The sequence below is a fragment of the Protopterus annectens genome, chromosome 14.part0, assembly GCF_019279795.1.
Source record: "Protopterus annectens isolate FY-2018-M chromosome 14.part0, PAN1.0, whole genome shotgun sequence".
Taxonomy (NCBI): Eukaryota; Metazoa; Chordata; order Ceratodontiformes; family Protopteridae; genus Protopterus; species Protopterus annectens.
Window position 1 is genome coordinate 475,071,741 of NC_056748.1, and position 22,246 is coordinate 475,093,986.

General features: G+C 36.6%; 1 protein-coding gene across 1 annotated transcript in view; it reads right to left on the reverse strand.

Annotated features, from left to right (window-relative positions):
• ANKRD2 (ankyrin repeat domain 2) overlaps positions 1-20,607 on the reverse strand; it is a 184,996-nt gene extending 164,389 nt beyond the window's left edge. Inside the window, exon 1 of the mRNA XM_044055579.1 lies at positions 20,539-20,607. Within this exon, the coding sequence (XP_043911514.1) occupies positions 20,539-20,607 (69 nt within the window). The remainder of the gene's footprint in view (positions 1-20,538) is intronic.
• Positions 20,608-22,246: the final 1,639 nt, after the last annotated feature.

A 22,246-nucleotide genomic window follows, 5' to 3' on the forward strand; every position in this document is an offset into this window, starting at 1 on the left:
TTGTAATCTTGGGTTGTTAAGGTGGGGGGTGGGTGTAAAAGTGCACAGATCACTAAATATGTTGAGCTGATGTATTTTCTCTTACATTTGCATAGGTGAAGCCTGGCTTAAGACCCTTGGCTAAATCTAATAAGTTTTAAGTGGAATCAAGTAAATAAGAGAACACTGAATATAATGGAAAGTTTTCCTTTAGCGATAAATGTTTTATTTAGAAGCTTGCAACTGGGGACTACATTTTTTCTCTTATGTTTCCATGGAAACAAATTGTTGATAGGGCAATATAAAAAGCCAAACCACTGTTTCTTCTAGGATAAAAGTCAATGTTTTCTAAAAGCATGCAAGTTGTTTTTTTTTCACATCTGGGAAGGAGTAATGATAAAAAAGAACAGGCCCCAATTAGTGTAAGTAGAAGCATGGCAATAATGTGTCTTTGCATGGATAACCTCAAATTTAGGTTAGTTAGGGCCTGTATTTGTAGTTGCCTGTTTGGGACAATTGTTCCTATTAGGTGGGTTAAACTTCATTATTTGAAGACATACATAGTTTTGTGTGTTTGTATTAAGGTTATGTGGGTTTTCTGTGATGAGTTTGTTTTCTTTTTATTTGAGAGTTTTCATTAAAACAAAAAAAAAGACTTGTAAAATGTGACATAGGTTCCAGTGTTGATGATGAAATAAAACTGCATAAAGGATCAATCACAAAAGCTGGAAATAGACATTTTAAAAAGCTTTCATATATAAAAGGTGGGAATAATTACTTCTTAATCATAATGGCAACACTTTCCATATTGTCTTGTAATGTGAGTAGCCTCACAGGTATAGACAAAAAGTAAAGAATACTTAATTATATTAAGAAATGCAGAGTACAAAAAGTAATGCTATAGGAAATACAATTGGAAATAAGTGAGCATATGAATTTGATAAAGAAAGAATTTCAGAATGGCTATTCATCTGAATATCAGGGAAAAAGGAAAAGAGGTACTTATATTAATTGCTAGAGGAGCTCCAGTAATGATAGAAGAGGGAAAAATTATAATAATGGCAGATTTGTGGTAGTAAGAGGCTCCTGGCAAGGGATGAGGATTAAGCTAGCATGTATTTGTATTCCACCTGAAACTGCTATTATGGAGCTTAAAAATTTTGGAGGACATATAATCAGCTTTTAGCAGGAAAGATTACTTATAGGCTCTGATTAGAATTTGATTTGTAGCAATGAGGATGTATTTGGGGAGTCAAAAGAGAAATATTTCTTAAGGAATTTATGAAAATATTTGGTATGGAAGACACGAATTCAGCAGTTGAATTTTTGAGAAAATGTATATATTATTATGCAAGGTACAATAACTGGGTTAGACTAGACAAAAAATACATTTCACAGGAACATGTGCATTTAATTGAAAAGTCTGATGCACATCCAATAACTATTTCAGATCACGTGCCAATAATTACTAAGGTAAAAATGCAGGGTAATGAAGTGAAGATGAGACACTGATACTTCTCCCACCTAGTTAAAAAGACAGAATTGAAGGAATGGGTAATGGAAATTATCTGGGAGTTATTAAGGATGATAGAAAGTACTCTAGAAGTTATAGCTAGTGATTGTGATAAAAATAAAAGTTGAGTTTAAAAATAGGGAAGAAATGAAAGAAAAAGAGATATAGTTAAGAAGTAAGAAGAATTATTGAGAGGGGCTGACAAAGGATAAAGTATTATAGAATAAGGGGCATTTTAGAGAACAAGAAGAGGCACAACTGCAGAGTGCTAAAGATAAAATAAGAGAGTACCTGGATAGTATGCATGAGTTTAAAAAGATTGCTGTTAAGCTATTGTTTTTTGATAATAACTCCAGAGCACAAAATCTTTTTGTACAATTTAGGCAACAGACAGTAGAAAGGGTTGTTGCCAAACTTAGTGAGCCTATAACAACAACAACAATAATAATAATAATAATAATAATAATAATAATAATAATAATAACAATAAGATCCTGTAGAAGTACTAGAGATAGTTTAGAAATTTTATAAAAATTTGTGTAAAACAGTGAAGTGGGGAAATCAAGAAAAAGCACTAGTGGAAATATTTATGGAATATGTAAATATGTTAAGGCTAGAGGTAGATGAGGTTCAACAATTAACAGTTAAAACAGGAGAAGATGAGATATAAATGGTGATGTATAACCAATCTGCAGGAAAGTCTCAAGGAATAGATGGCATCTTAGCAGAAGTTTGTAAGCTAGGAGGGAAGAAATTGTTATATATCCAGAAGGTTTTGTTTAACAGTATGTTAAAAGGGGGGAAGCACTAACATCCTGGAAAAAAGCTGTGGTGACTGTAATACATAAAGACTGTAAAGACCCATCAGATCCAGCTTCACAGAGGCTAATTTCAATTTTAAACCATGATTACAAAGTGTTTATATCTTTAAATGGCTAAAAAAATGAAAAAGTGTTGCCAAAATTGATAGATATGAATCAATTGTTTTTGTGGAAAGGAAGCAAACATTTGACAACATTAATAGAATAATAATCATTCAGAGAGAAGTGGAATGTAGGAAAACACTGCTATTGCTGGTGGGTCTTGATGCAGAGAAAGCATTTGATAGAGTAAGCTGGGATTTTATGAGAAGAACAATGGAAGCATTTGCATTTCCTGATACAATAATGAAGTCAATTAGGAGGATATATGCGAGATCAGAGGCAAAAATCATAGTGAGGGGTTCCCCTCTGATAAGTTTAGTCTAAACAGAGGAACTAGGTGGGGTATCCTCTTTCCCCTTTGCTATTTGAGCTATATTTAGAACCACTGTCAAATAAAATAAGGGATTCAGAAATTCAAGAATATAATAGATATGGTATTCAAGAAAAGTTGACTTTATTTGTGGATGATATTATTTTGATCTGATAAAACCAGAAAACGTCATCTTAGTATTTTTGAATATTCTGAGACAGTTCCGTATTTTTTCAGGATATAACATTAATGAAGATAAAACAAAAACTATAGCTGGAAACTATGTACCCACACATGAATTGGTGTAGCAATACCCATATTTATGGGGAGATGATAAAATGAAGTATTTAGGATTATGGGTTAAAAAGGACACTGTTATGGCAGCTAAGGATATGTGGAAAGAGGTTAAACAAAAGATAATACAAAAACTGAGAAACTGGAAGCTCTTACCTATAGATATGGATAGTAAGACATAGACAGTAAAAATGTTTTTAGTCCCTTTGGTTTTATACACAGGTCAGGCATATTTTTATCAACCAGAGGAGAAGTTGTGAATAGCATTTAATAAAGACTTGAAGGATTTTATCTGGGGGGAAGAGGACAAGAGTCAAGTGGGAGTCAGGAGTCCAGTGGGATTTATTATTATAATCACTGGTGTCTCATCATGGTTTATTGTATCCTATGTATTCCACTGTCAAATTGTATGTAAATATGCTTTTTAATTACATCTATGCTACTGTTTTATTTGATATTATTTAACTCTCTGGAGCTTTTCTCCCAGGGCCTCCACTTAAAATGAGCATTTATTACCAAGCTGGACTTCCCCAGTAAACACATGTCAATAAATATACATGAATAAGTTGACCCTTCATATAACAGAACAAGAAGGCTTAGGATTATCTGATTTGATGGGACATTTTAAAGCTACACAGTTAAGGTTGTTATGCATAACACTAGCAGAAAGCTAGAATTCAAAGTGGAATGGGATAATGATGAAGCTGGGGGATCAAGAAATAAGGAAAGAGTGAGATTTTGGATGCAGAGCCTTAAGGAGAATAACAACAGTCTTACAGAATATCTTATTCATAAAGTAGCAGAAAGTATACTAAGAACTAAGCCAACATGGGAATGGAGAAAGGAGATTTTGTCAATAGAGATGATTGCAATTAGAGGTACACAGAATGGGCAAGATGGGGCTGGAATTTACTGGAAGAAGCTGGAAAAGGAATCAAGATATTGGGAACAAATAATTAAAGAAGGAAAGGTAATAGAATGGGATGATGCCAAAAAAGACATTTGGACTGTAGGCTAGAGGTTGCCTTCCCTATCAGGGATATCCGAACACAGGCAAAGATAAAGGGATAGGATAATCTGAAATGAAAGACCTATACTGGTTGAGGTTTTAGTTGAATCTAGAACAGAAGCTGCTGTTAAAAAAAGGGATAATTAGTAAGGTATACAAAATATTACAACAATGACTATAGGAATCAATTAGAGGTGGTCAGAAAAACATAAGGAAGAGGACTACATAATCAATTCACAAAAAAACAATGGGAGGACATATGTATGGCTCCCATATATGCAACAAAGTTTAGAAAAAATGTTTGCATATGTACTTTTATAACCCGGGAAGACACCAAAGAATTTTTCCTTGGGTAGATGGCAAATGGAGGTATAATGGAGAAGAGAGAGGTAACTGGTAACATATGTTTTGGGAGTATAATTAGTTGGCAGACTTTAAAAATTCCCTAGAAAGTACCCTGACAGGAATACTGGATGAGCAAATGAATGCAACTAAGGAAATTATTTTTTTTTTTTTGTGTTGGGATACAGGATCTGAATTGCCTAGACATAGTAAGGCCTTGTTAAGTTTAATTCTGGTGGCTGCCAAGAAAGCAATTACTAGAAATGGAAATCAAAGTCTAAATCAACAATACCTGAAGTAATTTATATTGTAGCAGAGATAAAAGAACAGAAATTAGAATCTTTAGAAAAGGATAAGAGTAAATTGCATAGAAAAAAATAGAAATTGTGGGAAAATACTTGCAGAATAATGTTTTGGAGCACTGCATTTATATTATGATAATGCGGATTTAATATGTGGGGTAGGACAATGTTTTAGCCAATATTCCAAAGCCTAGAGGGGACAGGTGCAGACCATCCTTGGCAAAGCAACATCGTCTGTTGACCATATCCTCCCATGATGACAAATATTGAACCCCTTTGGAATGATACCAGAAGCTAAGCCAATTATTGAAGTCAATCATCTTTTATTCATATTGTAGCTTCATCCTTGGTGAAGACAAAATGCTGCTCAATGCTAGACTCATACCAGCCTGGGACACATAGTCTGAGTGTTCCATAATGTCTCTTCATTTAGTCCAGGAACATACATCTCATGTCATTTACACCCACATGGATTATGACTGAGTCTGTGGTGCAGTGGAGTGGGTGATTTGTTGGATCCTGGTCCCTGACAAACAATTAACCATGATTTTCTCCTTATTCAGCCTGGTGAGCAGGACATTTGTATATCTCACAATGCAGTCTCCTGTGATTAAAATATTACTTAATGTGTTGGCTTGCCTTTTAGGTTTTGTCATTGAGGTTACAAAGGGTGTGGCTCTGTGGTTGTGCTGGTTGTTGTTTTGGTGGAGTGTTTTTGGAAATGCTGAGGATTCTTTCTGTAGGAGAAATGTCTAGAGGGTCTTTGGGGATTAGGAATGTTGCTTTTAAAAGCCTCAGCATGTCAGTCTATGTGTTGGGGCAGTACCATCTGTGCTGGGTGTAATGCTTACATTACTGACAAAATAAATATTTTGAGTGTTTTTGTGTGAGAGTCTTGCCTCAAGGGACATTGTGTAATTTTATCTCTCACATATTGTATCCATTTCTCTAAGGATTAGTTAGTTGTCAGTGAGCATGACACAATTCCTACATGGTTTCAAGATGCCCATATTACCAAGGTGCCAGCTGAGAAATTAGGAAAGTGTTCATCCATTATTTTAGGTCTTTTTAAGATGAACTACAAAGGATTGGTACAGCAGACTAACTTGGGAGCTGTGAGGATAGAAACTACAACTAGGTTATGTATGACTGAAATCATGCGGCAATACTCCTCAGCATGCAAACAAGTTGCTCTTCACACAATGCTAGTTAAAGTTATAGCGGAAGTATTATAGGGAAAATCTAGTTTCTAAGTTCCTGCATCTACACAATGCACTGCTAAATCCCACTGTGTAATTTACAGTGGAATTTATACACTCAAAAAAAGTGACTAAACCAACTAAAAAGCCCCCTGACCAATGTAATTATCTCACTTTAAGCATCCCTGTGTATTTCCCAGGTTGGACAGACCAGGCTACTTTTCCCCTGCCACAAAAATTGCACTGCTAGTCTATCTTCCTAATGTAAAAACTCACTTTAATTAGCCAAACATGAAAAGGTATCGGAAAGAAATCAAACAGCTTGCTACAACAATTAATTACAAGGTGATTCTAAGGCAGATAAGCCAGCAATGTGGAACACACACACTTTACGGTGATTTCAAAGCACACTAGCAGCTGGTGGCCAAGAAAAAGCAAAAACACTTTGCTGGATGTATAATCTGTTCTTTATCATAATGCCATCCACTTCCAAGTTGCATCCTGTCAGTGAACCTGTATTTAGTGTAGGAATTCTTTGTTCATGTTTGCCAGGTTCATTGGCTTTATGTCCAGTTTTCACTAAACAGAGCTATCTGAGATAACTTAGGCTGGGTGACAGGACACCAGCCAGCTATTAGCTTATTGACCTAGGGATGATAGGCACACAATGGCAAACAGAGACACACAGACACTTCCCAACATCAGCATGGGTCCCTGATGTGGTTCCTGGCATAGGTCAGGGTATAAAGGGTCATTAATCCACTTAACACTGGCAAATACCAATGCCCATTTTTGGCAACATTAGTCAATGTGACCAAATTGCCTAGAACCAATTTTTACACTGTCAAGTGGGTAGCCCTGAAAAGGCATGCAGTCTGTGATCTGTGTTCTTTCTAGAGCATATTGTGCACCACAGTTGATGCTTAAAGTGGTTGGTCTACAAAACTCTTTCCCTGATAGGCACTGCCCAGAGTCTGTGCTGCTGCCCCCAACTGCATTTAGTTTTTTTTTTTTTTTTTTTTTTTGGGGGGGGTAAGTTTTTCAGGTTGGAAAACCCAGCATGTTTTTTGGAGGTGGTAGGAGGGTGCCCCACAGAGAGAAAATGCAAATATCACACAGGCACCATACAGAGGCCAGGACTGAACTACACAGTTTAAAACTATGTTTCTCTAGAGAACAGTTAATCTTGAGATATACTGGATGAATGCCACATATTACTGTTATGTATTTTATTTAGAGTTAAACAGTTACATAAAGTTTGGCTTTTAAATTACAATTTGACCTCATTTAAAGGTGATATGATTTGTTAATCAGTTTTCAAATGTTGCTCACAAAATTTTTGAAAAGTGCATGTCTGTACAAATTGCTGGATTTGTAAGTTTTATTAGTACTTTTTAGTTGAGTGCAATATTCATGCAGAATAGTAGGTTCAAGCGGCATAATGTTAGGGCATCCGGAACTCTGAAGAAGAAATTTATGTGTATAAGTTACGAGACTGAGATCTAGTGTGTTTATGAAGAATGGTCTGGATAAGTTTATGAAGAAGGTTTATCGGTGAGTTTTAATTTGATAACCAAAGCTAAAGTTAGCAGTTTTGTGATTGGTTTGTTCTAATTTTGAGATTCTATTCTTTCATTTATGCATTTATTTCATAGTTCATAGGTTCATAGGTTCACATTTGAACTTAACTGGATGAATGAACTAGTCCAAGGACCCTTTTCATCATGAGCCAGGCTAAAAGACCTAAATAAGCTTATAATTGCTTCATATTTACAAAGTGATGACAGACAAACAAGGCACTGACAATACAAATCAGTGAAAAGCAGACTAGTAATAGGCACATATATTTACAGGTGTTTATATGCATTTAGTCTTCATTACAGTTTTAAAGGCACATTACATCATTGTTCATTTCCATAGAGTATTGCATATATATATATATATATATATATATATATATATATATATATATATATATATATACATGGGTCTACTTCTAATAACTGATAAACCACTTACCCGAAACTGAATTTACTGAGACAACAATGCCGAACTGTTAATTTAACAAACATTCACACTACAGATTTTTTTTTAACAGGGAAAGTATGCACTTGGCCAACATGGGGAAATTTGCCCTTTTCCCCACTGTAGTGCGATTTTGGTATAGTTAGTTGGGAGTAGGAGGTGCAGCCCCCTCACACACACTGAAGGTGTGGGGGGCGTATCCCCCCACCTGGGTGGGTTTGATATGCTGCTGTGTGCTTCTTCATTCAGTATTGGGCAAGTGCATACTTTCCTTGTTACAAAAGTCAATAGTGTGATCGTTCAGTAAACTAAAAGTTTGGTTTTGTCGTCTTGGTAAATTCAGTTTTGGGTAAGTGGTCTTTCGATTATTATAAATAGACCCACATATATATGCAAAACATTGACAAAATAATTTCGATCATAAGCAATGCTGAACAAAAAACAAACCAAAAGCCATACTATCAAGAGCGGAAAACTATTTCCTGTCCTGATATTAAAACTAAAACTCCCGTAACACTAGCCTCAAATTTGTCTGAATAGTGGCAGTGTTATGGAAGGTTTTAATGATGTTAATATGTAGGGTTAGGGTTAGGAAGGAACAACATTAGGGTTAGGATCAGCACCTATTACTAAAGAGGGCTGCACCACCTTAGTAATGGGTGCTAACCCTAACCCTAAGGCTGCCTCTTTCCCCAACCCTAACCCTACACCTTAATATCATTAAAACCTTCCCATAACACTGCCACTACAAGACAAAGACTCAGACATACAAACATTCACAAACACACACAAACAACACTAAACCTATCCCCTAACTTAACCCTTACCTAAAATACACACACTCACACACAAACACACAACACCCATCCTTCAGTCATCCCCTACCCTAGCCCTAACTCACACACATACATACACACAGACACACACACACACCCACACACACACACACACACACACACACACACACACACACAAACATAATCCCATCTCCCCCAACCTCAGACATTCCATACCATTGACATATCCACAGTTTGGCCATCCATGCTGTCTGCATTAAATCACATCCCTGCCTTTGTCGAACAAACATATGTTAGGTAAAACGCAGATAACCCATATATATATATATATATATATATATATATATATATATATATATATATATGGGTTCCGCCACTTTGTTCGAAGTTTCACTATTTCGGACTCCACTTCACAGAGTCCACTTGTTCGAAGTAGTGAAACTTCGAACATTGACTTTGGCAGGCACACTATAGCACGGAATGGTAATATTCCCTTTTCCCTGCTGTAGTGCAATCTAGGAGTTGGTATATTTAAGTAGGGGGGGTGTGGGGGGTGCAGGGGGGCTTGCCACCCTGCAAAAACATGTTTTAGTCGGGTTTTTTTGGGTAGTAGACTTCAGTGAAAGTGCACTTTCATTTAAGTGGACTTTCGCTGAAGTGTAGGGTCTACTGCTTAATTTCGAAGAAGTGTATTTTCGATGTTAAGCAGTAGACCCATATATATATATATATATATATATATATATATGTATAAATAAATACATGTACATACGTCTATATTTGTGTATATATATATATATATATATATATATATATATATATATATATATATATATATATACATATACATATATACATATATATATATATATATATATATATATATATAGATAGATAGATAGATATATATATATAGAGAGAGAGAGAGACAGAGTGGATATAAAAAGTTTACAAACCCCTGTTAAAATGCTAGGATTTTGTGATATATAAAATGAGACCACAACAAATCATTTCAAAACTTTCCCCACCTTTAATGTGACCTTTATCCTGTACAATTCAAATGAAAAACAAACAAATCTGTTAGGGGTAAAATATAACAAATAAAATACATACAATAAGCTGGTTGTATAAGTGTGCACACCCTTACACTATTTTTTTGTTGAAGCACCTTCTGATTTAATTACAGCATTCAGTCTTCTTGGGAAGGAGTCTATCAGCATGGCACATCTTGACTTGGCAATATTTGCCCACTCTTCCTGGCAAAAGCCCTCCAAATCTGTCAGATTGTGAGGGCATCTCTTGTGCACAGCCCTCTTTAGGTCGCCCAACAGATTTTTTATTGGATGTAGGTCTGGGGTCTGGCTGGGCCATTCCAAAACTTTGTCTTCTGGTGAAGCCATCCTTTTGTTGATTTGGATGAATGCTGTGGCTCATTGTCATGTTGAAAGGTGAAATCCTCTTCAACTTCAGCTTTCTAGTAGATGCCTAAAGGTCTTGAACCAGAAGTGACTGTTATTTGGGACTGTTCATAATTCCCTCTACCTTGACTAAAGCCCCAGTTCCAGCTTATGAAAAGCAACCACAAAGCATGATACTGCCAATACCATGTTTCACTGTGGGGATGGTGTTCTTTTGGTGATGCAAAGTGTTGTTTTTGCGCCAAATGTACCTTTTGGAATTGTGGCCAAAAAGTTCAATCTTGGTCTCATTAGACCATAACACATTTTACCACATGCTTTTGAGAGGCTTGATGTACTGTTTTACAGATTTCAGCCAGGCCTGGATGTTTATCTATGTGAAAAAAGGCTTCCATCTTCCAACCTTACCCCATAGCCGAGACATATGGAGAATAGAGAAGATTGTTGTCACATGTAGTACACAACCAGTACTTGCCAGACATTCTTGAAACTCCTTCAGTGTTGCTGTAGGTCTCCTGGCAGCCTCCCTGACCAGTTTTTGTCTTGTCTTTTCATCAATTTTGGAGGGACGTGCAGTTCTTTGCAACGTCACTGTTGTCCCATATTTTCTCCACTTTTTGATGACTGCCTTCATTGTGTTCCTTGGTATATCCAATGATGTGGACATGTTTTTGTACCCTTCTCCTGACTGATACCTTTCAACAATGAGCCCTTTGATGCTTTGTAAGCCCTCTGCGAACCATGGCTTTTGTTGTAGCAGGCAACTGAGTAAATATCAGGAAAATCCTACTAGGCCAGTTAAACGTTATTTGGAGTTAATCAGAGTCTCTTTCATTGATGGCAGGTGTTTAACAGGGGTGTGTACACTTTTTATAGCCACTGTGTATGTGTGTGTGTGTGTGTGTGTGTGTGTGTGTACATCTCTCTCTCTCTCTCTCTCTATATATATATATATATATATATATATATATATATATATATATATATATACACATACACAGACACACACACACACACACACACACACACACACACACACACACACACACACACACATATAAGAGACGGAATGGAATAAATCATTATAGATGGATTAGGAATGGAAGAAGTGATAGCTGATAAAGTGGGGGATGCTAACCTAGGTCCTGGAAACAGGTACACTTTCATTCATTGTTAAGATGGCAATATTCTTTCCTTAATGTTGCATAGATAGTTTGAGCTCTTAAACTGCAGGCACGGAATTCTGTGCTGTGCATCTGACCTTAGAGAATGAATCTTCTTCTACTGCTTTTTTAAAAGGTAGTCATCCTCGTAAGTGGGTGCTCTCAGCTGTGGATCGAATGGACTACAACCCTGACATGCAGTTTGGAGGCAAGAGGAAGACAATATGTGTTAAAGTACAGCTTGAAAGTGAATAAAATAATTTGGAGAGTTGCCCTTGAAGTTATTAGCAACAAAGTGACTTTTGTTAATGTGATATAAATTGACATAGTTTGTTAGTGCAGTTTATAAAACAGAAGTGTTATATGAAGAGTTAAGAGTAGCAACTGGCAGGCAGTGTTCCAGTTTAGGAAATAGCATATTAATACCTATAACTTTGCTAGCCTTATATGTCAAAAGAAGTGGGAATTCATATGTTTATTTAAGTTGGCTAAGTATTTAATCCACTACATGGTCAGTATGGAAATTGAATTAGACCTGCTGGCCAACATTAATACCAGAGTTCTTTTGCTGTGATACTGAGAGGGGTAATACAATGCAGGGCGGTCAAATATTTTAAGTGTCTGGATAAAGGTAAGCTTCTTAGGTGCTCCAAAGATAATAGAAGAGAACTTGCAGCTATTAATGACTAAATCATAACATATAAGACAGTTCCATAATGAGATTAAATATGAAGGGGGAAACACAGTAAACAATAGTAAAGGGTGGTACTGAGAGTATTGATAAACAGAAAGAGGTTTCAAAACAAGGTTACATATGAGGAAGGAATTTATTTTTCAGGTTTATGTTTTGTATTGAGGTAGTGGTGGTGAACAAGGAGAAGGATTACACAACTGAGGTAACATGGGTAGGAAATGCTTATAACATGAAGCATATTAATCATTAGAAAAAGTTGTATTGACCTGGATAGGGACATGGACCTTTAAGTGACATTTAGCCCAGCATGGGGTTGTGAGACTATAGCTATGTTTTATTTTAAGTCTGGATATAGTAGTGTGACAGTAATAATTGTCTTGTGGACAAAGTGGTAGAACTCATATACCTGCATGCAAACAATGATTGAGTTGTGTTTTGTTTGGGGGGGGGGGGCAGAATGCTTTTGATCAGCCTGTGCAAGTTATGTAGCTGTAAAATAGTTTGGACTGTGCTTGACGAGATAATACATTTCCATTGGCCGTAGGAATTGGGTAGTGCCTTGTGTATATATGCTGTAAGAGATGTAATACATTATTTTTTATAGTTGTGTAGATCTGGTCTTCAAATGACAGAGTGTCATCTAAGAATGTGCCAAAACATTGTAATCTGTGGATTATTTATTGCCTGATACCATAATAATTTGACATAATAATCAGTTGTTATTTCATCACTTCTCTACTATTTTTGCTTTTGATTTATCAAGCAAAGTCCTTGTCTAAAGCAATAACAACTTTATTAATTAATGATGATGTGCTTAAGTAGTTATACACTTACACATTAGCGACTATTGCTGTATGGTGTTTCAGTTTGAAATAGCTTATCACTATGTCAGTCAGGTCAGTAGTACTGGCCACAAGTCAAATTAGTCTTTTTTAGACTGATCTTATTATTGCTTAAAGGTGTAAATTGTTCTGCTGCATCTGGGATTAAGCTAGGAAACCTGGTACAAGTATTGGTTAGGATTCGGCAGGAAAAGTGAAATGAAGTGATTGTGGAAATTGGCACTGTAGCCTACAATGGCTGTAGGGAATGAATGATTCAGAAGTGAGCCCATCTTAGGATTTTGACACATGTTTAGCATTACAGTTTTTTACAGGCTACTTAGACGGTTATTTTTTGTCCCACCCTTCCAGCCCCACTGCTTCCAATGTGAAATTATTTATTTCCATTTGGCGACTTCCCCTCACACTTGGCTGTTCTTTTCCCCCAGGCCATTTCTCATTTTTCTTCTTCTATCACTATTTGACTGGCCTGGTCTCTAGTACATACTGAAGTTCCTCTGTGCAAGCCTAGACTCAATGGTATAAAGTGAAAATAATTAGCCTTATCACAAGTAGTTGTCATCATTCATACCGTGTTTAAGTCTCACCTGGAACATCTTGAATACTAAGCATGCTTACAATTTTTGTAGCTGTTTCTAATTTATCTGCTGCTACATTAATAGGTTCAGAAAGTGGGCATAAGTTTGCATCCTTTAAGACCATAAGAATTTGTTGTCTCCTTTGTTGGCATCTAACGAACTTTTGATGATAATATTGTAAGAGACTTATGATTATTGGCTGCTAGTGTATTCAGCAACCTTGGAATCCTCCAGAAAACAATGTTCCATTATATAAGACTAAGACATGACCACTGCAAAGCAACTTTGGCAACCAGAACTACCTGAAGCACATAAAATAGCATGTGCATTAATAGCACACACACTGAAAAAAAAATTTTGCAAGGATCAAGTTCCATACATTTATATATACCAACTCTATGGTCACCCACTTGAGTGGAAGGGAGAAACTCCCCAAAACAGTACACAGTCTTTTTTAATCTCCATCCACAAGGTGACTGAGCCCAATGTCTTCTCCACCTGCACCCAATCGGCCCATTTGCCCCAAAGTAATGGGACCTGTGAATCTTTGGTCAAGGTGAGAGTGCTACAGCCCCATCATTCCTGCATGGAAATCCCCAGTTAGCTCACCCTCTTCACTGTAGAATCATGTGGTAGGGAGTGCACTAGTTTGTTTGTTCTGCAGGTGGCCTACCTTCACCTTTGGTGACACAACCATCTCTCCTGTAGTGGCTCTTCCCAGCTCCACTATAGGCTGCCCTCTGAGGGGAAGCATGCCACCACATGCTGATATTCCTTGACTTACTGTGTAATTTGCATATGGCAGTACAGGCTGACTAAGCTTGAGCTCCACAAGGTGGTCAGTTAGTGCTCCCACCATTGTCACACATGTGAAGAGCGAGAGCCGCCTCTCTCCCCCCATCAATGATCTAACAATGGCTGCTCACCCTTATCCTCACTTGCAAGTTTCTACAGGTGCCTAAACAGTTATTCAGAACTGGATCCCTGGAACATGGCCAGGGCTTTATCCCTCTATGCCACAGAGGTGACAGTATACATTGGTGTTGTGTGAAAAGGAAATTTGCCATGATTGAGAAATTGCATTTTGATCAACTGATCCTCAAGGAAATGCAGGACAACTCTAAAAGAAGTGTCCTTCCTAACTGTTTTATTATTTTCCCTTTTAATACCTAGGCCAAATATCTCTAGTTTAATAGACTCATAAATGTGACAGAGATAAAGACTTGCACTTTTAGGGAACACTGTAAATTTTAAATACTAAATACACTTTACCTCAGTGCTCCCTGTCTATCAGAAGGCTCAGACTATTTCCATTCTAAGGTCAGGGTCAGTTCCCTGAGGGGGGTCATGAAACTGACTGCTTCTACTGGTGGATATTTTTAATTTATGACCTATCCCTTGATTCCCTTCCTTCAACTGATTTGCCTGTCACCCACAAGAGCTACTCCCCTCTATGGACCACATCGCCCCTTAGGGAATGCCTAGATGAATGCCCTCCCACCAGATGCATACACAAATCTCTCTACCTGCCAGCACCTCAGATGCTGAGCCTGAGCCATTAATCAAACATAGGTCATCTGGGGCATAGTTAGACCTTTATCCCTCTATGCCATGGTGCTGGCCAGATCATCAGTTCTTAATCTGTAAGAGATAAAATATAAACCTAAATATTTCATCTTAGCCTCATATAAACTATATTGTACATCTGCCGGCTTTGCCGGCTTGATGACACAGAGACAGGACATCTGTCTGTAACACTAGTGAATCAAAGCTGGGAACAGGGTCAAGACACTGCTAGTCTGGCTTGAGGGGACTGAAGCAGCTACTTGACAGGTCTCCTCTTCTATCCTGGTAGGATAGCATAAAGACAATTGCTGCCTATGTAATCTCTGATGGAAACAAAAATCCTTTCAGTTTAGCAGTTTGGGAAGGTGGGGGTAGTAACAGATATGCTTGCATCATTGCATGTATTTGCCAGGGTACAGAATGTGACCAAACTCTTACTACAGAATGATGGCTCTTATTTATTGGTCCACAACTTCCCTTAGGGCCCTCACATGCTGTCTCTAGGAATTTTGCTACAAGGCCAACACCCTGAGAAGTGAGAAGGTCTGCCAATGAATAGACATGTTCAGGAGTATCCAGAAAGGAACTACGGTGATAGCTAGGGGAGCAGAAGGGATGTGTGGTATCATAGCTGGAAGGACAATGGCAGGTCAAAGGGGAAAGGCTTAATGAAAAAAAGATACCATAAATCTCTCAAGCCGTTTAATATTTTCAACATATATGAACAAAAGACACCATTATATTTAAGTATGGGTCTCAACAAAACTGAATGGGTTGGTGCCTAAAAATGTCAAACAGCCAATCTGTCTTTTAATTACTGGAACTAATACCCTCTCCTTAGCTTTGCCTAAAGCATGGGTCAAGCTAATAGATTATAATTCCCCCATTACTGGAACTCTGCTGAAAAAATTAAAGCAACTGATGGAGTTTACAATACTTCCAGAACTACGCCTTCAATTATTGATTTAGAAAGGTAACTGCTTAATTGGTCTACTAAAAAGTTAGTAAGGTTCACTGTTGCAATCCTAGGCAAGTTATCTAATCCCAGAGATACTCCTTGTTTTTTAATCCCTGGATAAAGTTGTTAGCATTATTCTGGATTTTGTCTATCTATAGTGACTAATAGATTGAAGAGGGAGCCATCAGATGAATTTTCAAAAGTGGACCAAAGCTGTTTTCCCATGCAAACTACCTGTACCTCCCTAACTAATATAATTACTTTTAAGATTTCCAAACTTCAAGGGTAAATTATAAGTCTTTGGCAAGACAGTCTTCACAGGACTGAAAAACAGTGAATTATTGCCTTCTGTAGTGTTATTTTTAAAATGCAGCATGGAAAAAGCCTGGCAACTTTGGTATTTTCACTTACCAAAGTACATTTGCCTGAAAATACAGTGCAGCTTGGTCTTCCATGCCTAATTCTGGTAACACAATTAAAAAAATTATTATTGTCAATAATCTGTATGCCAAAGTAATTTCAAAATAACTTGCTGTGATCTTAATTATTTTATTTAGCTGTCTGTGTACCTTTATAATTTTGTGTTGATTGAATTCAGTTTTAAATTGCTTGTAAGTTCTACAGTGATGTGTTTTTTCTGTTCTAAGGCCATTTCTGTCTACAGGTGTTTACTGTGGAGTACTGTATACTCATTTGGTTCTCTGTGTTTATTGAATGTACAAAATAGAAAGTCGAATCATGTTGTGGGTGCTACTGTGTTTATGTACATATTTGGGGAGAAGAGGTTGTGATTACATGGATTTGGTATGCACAGACAGATTATATTTATACTTTTAGTTTGCGTAATAAGTAGAAGCATCATGTGGGAAAGGAGACTAAGTTGAGGAACAATAAAAATTCTAGTAACGGCTTTGCATAAGAAGTGGCTGCTTTTGATAGTGTGCACCATCAGTGATTCTTTTGAGAAATTACTCCCTTCTTCATGGTTCTTTATCATGGAGTTGGTAACTGTAATTCTGGGGTCTGTGGGGGGCTTGCACCCTTGCAAAAAGCATTTATATTTATTTTAGTTATAAGTTTGAGTAATACTGAAGCATGTATGTTATTGTCAGTATTTTGTGTGTCAATCATCTGTGAAGTCGGGTAAATGTGTTCAGCCAATTGTGTTTGTTGTTTTGTCATTCAGTATTTTGTGTATTCAGTGTTAGCTGATGCAAATGTTTATATATACTCCACAAAGGTGGTTCCTGCTAAACCTTCCCTTAGCATTCTTTCTGCTCAGTGGAATATGCAGGTTTATCAAAGACATTATAGCTGTAAATAAACCCTGTTAATTCCAACATATTCAAATGATTTAATATTTCTTCCCACTTGATTTAATTTACTGTCTGTTCCATTGCACACTAACTACATCCCTTGTCATTATGAAAGGTATTAAAGTTAGGAAGGAGGTTATACAGAAATGTTTAATGCTCCAAGTATAGTGAACCAGTGTTTTTTTTTTTATTTTCATCTGTATGCACTTAATACTTAAGTATAACAAAATGAATGAAAGAACTTGATAGATTGTCATCATCAGTGTTTGTGATTGGTAACAGTCCCAAAAACAGTACCAGTACTGTGTCCTGGTCTGAAGCCGCATTACTGATTGGTTATGGTACTGTATTGTATTTGACACTGAAATACTTGTCCATGATATTTTTTAGAAATTTTACTAAGAGAGAGTAAGGTAATAGGTTAGTAATCTTTTGGTGAAATCCAGCCATGCCTGGTGAGCAAACATTTGAAGTTTTGAAGGTAAGGTCTACACTTCGGATTTTTAATGAAGAAGAAAGGTTGTTGGGGTTAGGAGGAACTTATGCAGTTGGTCTATGGATAACTTATTATGTTATACTGTATTATTAGTTTGGTATTTTCAAATTGTAAAACGTCCTGAAAATATTTCTGTCATACCAGTATACAATTCAGGCGTACTATTTAGAGACATTTCTTTAAGGATGTTTTTCTGATGTTTCTTTGATTTATTTCTAAGACTGTTTCATATTTACTAAACGTTGAGTTTGACTTATTCTGAAAATGTTGGCTCTTCTGTTTTAATTTCAGACCTGTAGGCCTATTTTACCTAGTCCTCTGGAACAATGGGAACTTCCCACCTTCTATATTAGCAATCCAAATTTAATTAGTGAGTCAGGTCTGAGACAGCCAGTGGAGTAGAGAACTGATAAGCTATTGCCAGTTGTCCTTTTGAAACAGGGGCAGGGCACAGGTTTCTTTATGCCTGGCTAATAGCCTCCACTGAACATGGGGGTCTACCCCAGATAGGCAAGTGATGGGGGAGCATATGTGGAGCATCCATATAAGTGCACTCATGAAGTACATGACATCACTGTATGTTGGCACAGGGATGAGAGCAAAGGTTAGAACATGGGAGAAAAGGGAGTCTCTTCTCGAAATGGTACCATACCAGGATACTCCAGCCTAATCTCCATCATGGCTATGTGGCTTGGAGAGTGGTGTTGGGGCATGTCTTGGGCTGGTGGGGTGCACCAAAAACAAATGGTGAAGAAAATGTTTACAACATATAACTTTAGATACTTGGCCCCATGAATATCAAGCACTGTGTCTGTCTCCAGTTTTTATTTCACTTTGGTTGGATAACCATTTTCCATCTGTGCCTTTTAGTCATCTTTCCTTAAATAGGACAATTCTGTCTTAGGTGTTATATGGAATACCATAAACAGTGTTACACTTATGCCAGCATCTTGGCTGTTTAGAATAGATGTCACCCAGTTGCAGTATGTATACAGAGCCCAGATTTGCTAGTCCTGACTTGGTACTAAACCCAACAGCTGGCTGAGTGATTATGGAAGAAATGTCATGCTCCTCACCACCATTTCAATTCTACTACAACTGCAGGGTTAAAATGGTGCATTGCCTTATTCGAAATCAGACCAAGCATGACATTTACAATTTGGGCACGAGTGGATCTCAAAGTCAAATTGGAGGCCAGAGACAGACCTATACATTTACTGTATCTGACAAGCCAAAATGGATCTAATACTTTTAACAGCAGTGAGTATACCACAGGACTATGTTTTGAAACCAAAATTCAGAAACATAGAATATGACACTGGAACTCTAATAATATTTAAAAAAATACAGTTTTATGTCTATTCTCATTGGGACTTTGCCCCTATACCTCCTGACTAAGTGCCCCCCCCCCGAGTCACTACAACACAGATAAAAGAATAATGAATCCTTAATTTTGCAGATTTATTATTGGAAGTCCATATGTTGGAATTACAGGATTTGAACAATAGTAGAATTACCCATTGTAATATACTGCTGTGCCACAAAATGGAAACCGAGTCATTGTTTTATTTATTTTACATATGCGCTGGCTGGACCAGTTTCCTCATCATATCACTAGTATCACATTTAAGCATTAGCTTTTTCTGCTTAAGAAATACAAAAAAAAAAAAACAACTGGCATTAATTTGTACAATAATAGTCATATCTGAATACTTTGTAGTAGTACAATATAGTCTGCATAAATAGTGGCATAGGCATTAATAAGGGTCTCAGAAAAAAGGGAAACAAAGTCCAAACACAGACCTTCGTGCAACGCACCTTATACTTCATGCATATAGTATATGAAATGCTCATTGTTGATAATTATACTAGATTCAGTGTAAAATACAGGAAGCTGCTTCTAAAATAGCAACATTTCTTCTCTGTTTCACACCATCCACTTTCTAGCTCAGTATTCCCTCGTATGAGTCATGACAGTATAGCTTCCTTAAACTTGCTTTTAATAATTCTGCCATCTCCTTTATAATGTTAATTTTTACGGAAAATTTCCTAGATAATTCCATTTAATGCTGCTACACTAATCTTCATAAAATGCTTTGAACCCTTTTATCATTTTTCAAGATTTTTATATATATATATATTTCAGGATCTGATCTATAAATGGAGTTAATTAAGATATGGCAAACAACCAAGCATAAAATGTAAACAAATATATTAAGAGTTTATGTTTCATTCTTCTCTCCCATTACTTAGATCCAGTTTATAACTGCAACAGTCTTCTTCACAGAATGTTCTACATAATTTTAATTTACTTCACAAGGATGTAGGCATTTTGCCACTTTCTTCATGCCTAATGCACTCCAGGAACGTGTTTTAAGTAAGAAATGAACCATAAAATCCTAATTCAGGAGCTGGCTATGATGAGACATGTGACTAATGCCTGAATTTTCTTATACTAAAGCAAGCAAGTTAAAATCCTTTAACAGACACCATGGTTTCCTCAGAATATTTTGGAGAATTGACAGAAAATCTGAATAAGCATATATATCTCTTATCTCTATATGTGGAGCTTTTCTCCCCGGGCCTCTACTGAAAATGGAAATATATCCAGCTAGACTAGCCCGGTTAACAAATGTAAAATAAAAATAAAATAAATAAAATTATATATAAAACAGACATCCCTGTGGCATCTTTCAACCAATAAAATCAATATAAAGTTTCTATTTTATTAATCATTGCAATGCAGACTATGTCATAGATAATTACATAATAGAAAACTATTAAAGTACAAGATGCAGACAACAGATGTCCTACCTTCTTGGCAGCAATCTCACGCTGTGTTGGTTCATTGTATTTTTCTTCTTTAAGTTCTGATATATCCATCTTAACCATTCCTATCTTCCTGGTACGAAAAAAGTTTTTCTTTAAAATACAAACAGTGATAGATTAGTAAAAAAAATGGAGAAATAAAATAAATTTTCAGATTTATACATTTTCTTTAAAATAAATACTGCACAGCATTCAATTGCCAAACCTGAGCACTGTTGGTCTTGTTATACAGTGGGCTGATGGAGTCAGACCTTCACCCAGGTTAGTGATCTGAGCTCAGAGAACAGGTTCAGGTTGGTAAGAATTTAGCTGGGAGATAAATTCTAGTAGCTGATAACTTGACATTTTTCAGCACTATTTTTAGGAATTGGAAAAACACATTTTCTTTGTTGCTAGCTAACAATGACTACAGGCTTACTGCCAGTGGTTATGTTTGGGCTAATACTAGTCAGATCACTTTTCTTTTTGTGCATGTCTCTCCATCTTTGAAGGAATACATGTCTCAAGCAAGCAATAATGCCTGACAAGGTGTGTATTAATGTGTAGTTAATGCCTGCCCAGCTCTACACCCCCTGGAAGGCCATTAATTACACATTAACACACACCCTGGAGGTCATTATTGTGCTTAGAGAATGGGGTCTCTGTAAAATGATTGTGCTTTACTTACTTATTTATATTTTTTATTACTATATATATTTTTATATATTTTGGATGTAAAATAGTTCCTCCACCTAATGTTTCAGAGTTGCTGTACCATGTGCAAATGGTGTTAGAAGAAACATTTTACATCCAAAATATATCATTTTTCAAAAACATCTAGATATTTGCTTTATGTTTGGTCCCTTACTGCCAAAATGGTTTCTTGCCAATCATTGGGTATTGAAGTCACTAAATAATGACATACATTTCACTTTCAGACTTTCATATTAACACAAATCCTGTTATTTAACTTCATTCTTAATTTTTTTAAGTATAACATTTAAAATCTGTTCCTATTTTGGAGCCTTTATTCCCCTTTATTTCAGGCTTAATCCACATTTCTTGAGCTAAAAGGTCGATCTTATCGATTTCACTGTATCTCCCTCTATCAGACAGACACCACCACTCCCAACACACACCTATAGTTCAGAAAATGCATGCTAACACAAGTCCTATTATTGCAGCAACGTTGTGATTTTTTTAAACAGGAGTATGTTTCTGTTTTGAGGCTTTGTTCCCTCTTTATTTTATGTTTTATTCAATGAACTTATCTAAGAGGTGAGAGGTATGTGCCAGTGTGTTGACTTCATCATCTCTGTGTATTAGGGTAAAGCATAAAGCTTCAGATGGGAGTACAAAATCAAAGTTCCATGTATGAGCACCTGTTTTTGCTCATTTAAAGGTGTTGATTTCAAATGGCCTGTCCAGCAACATGGGGACAGATCTGTCCAACAAGATTGGGCTAACAGAAATCTAACACTGGATACAAAGATGTACATATTAAAATAAATTGCCTCATTTATGAAGACTCATTTATTCAGATGATGATGTCACAAGTACTTGTTCAGTCTGGTTATCACATAGTTATCAGTCTGTACTATCCTTCACATGGCTGACAGCTAATTCAATGCTTATCTCCCTGATACCATTTCAATGACGTTAAATGTAAAAAAGCACACCAAGGTACCAAAAAATCACCAGTAAAAAGTCCAAG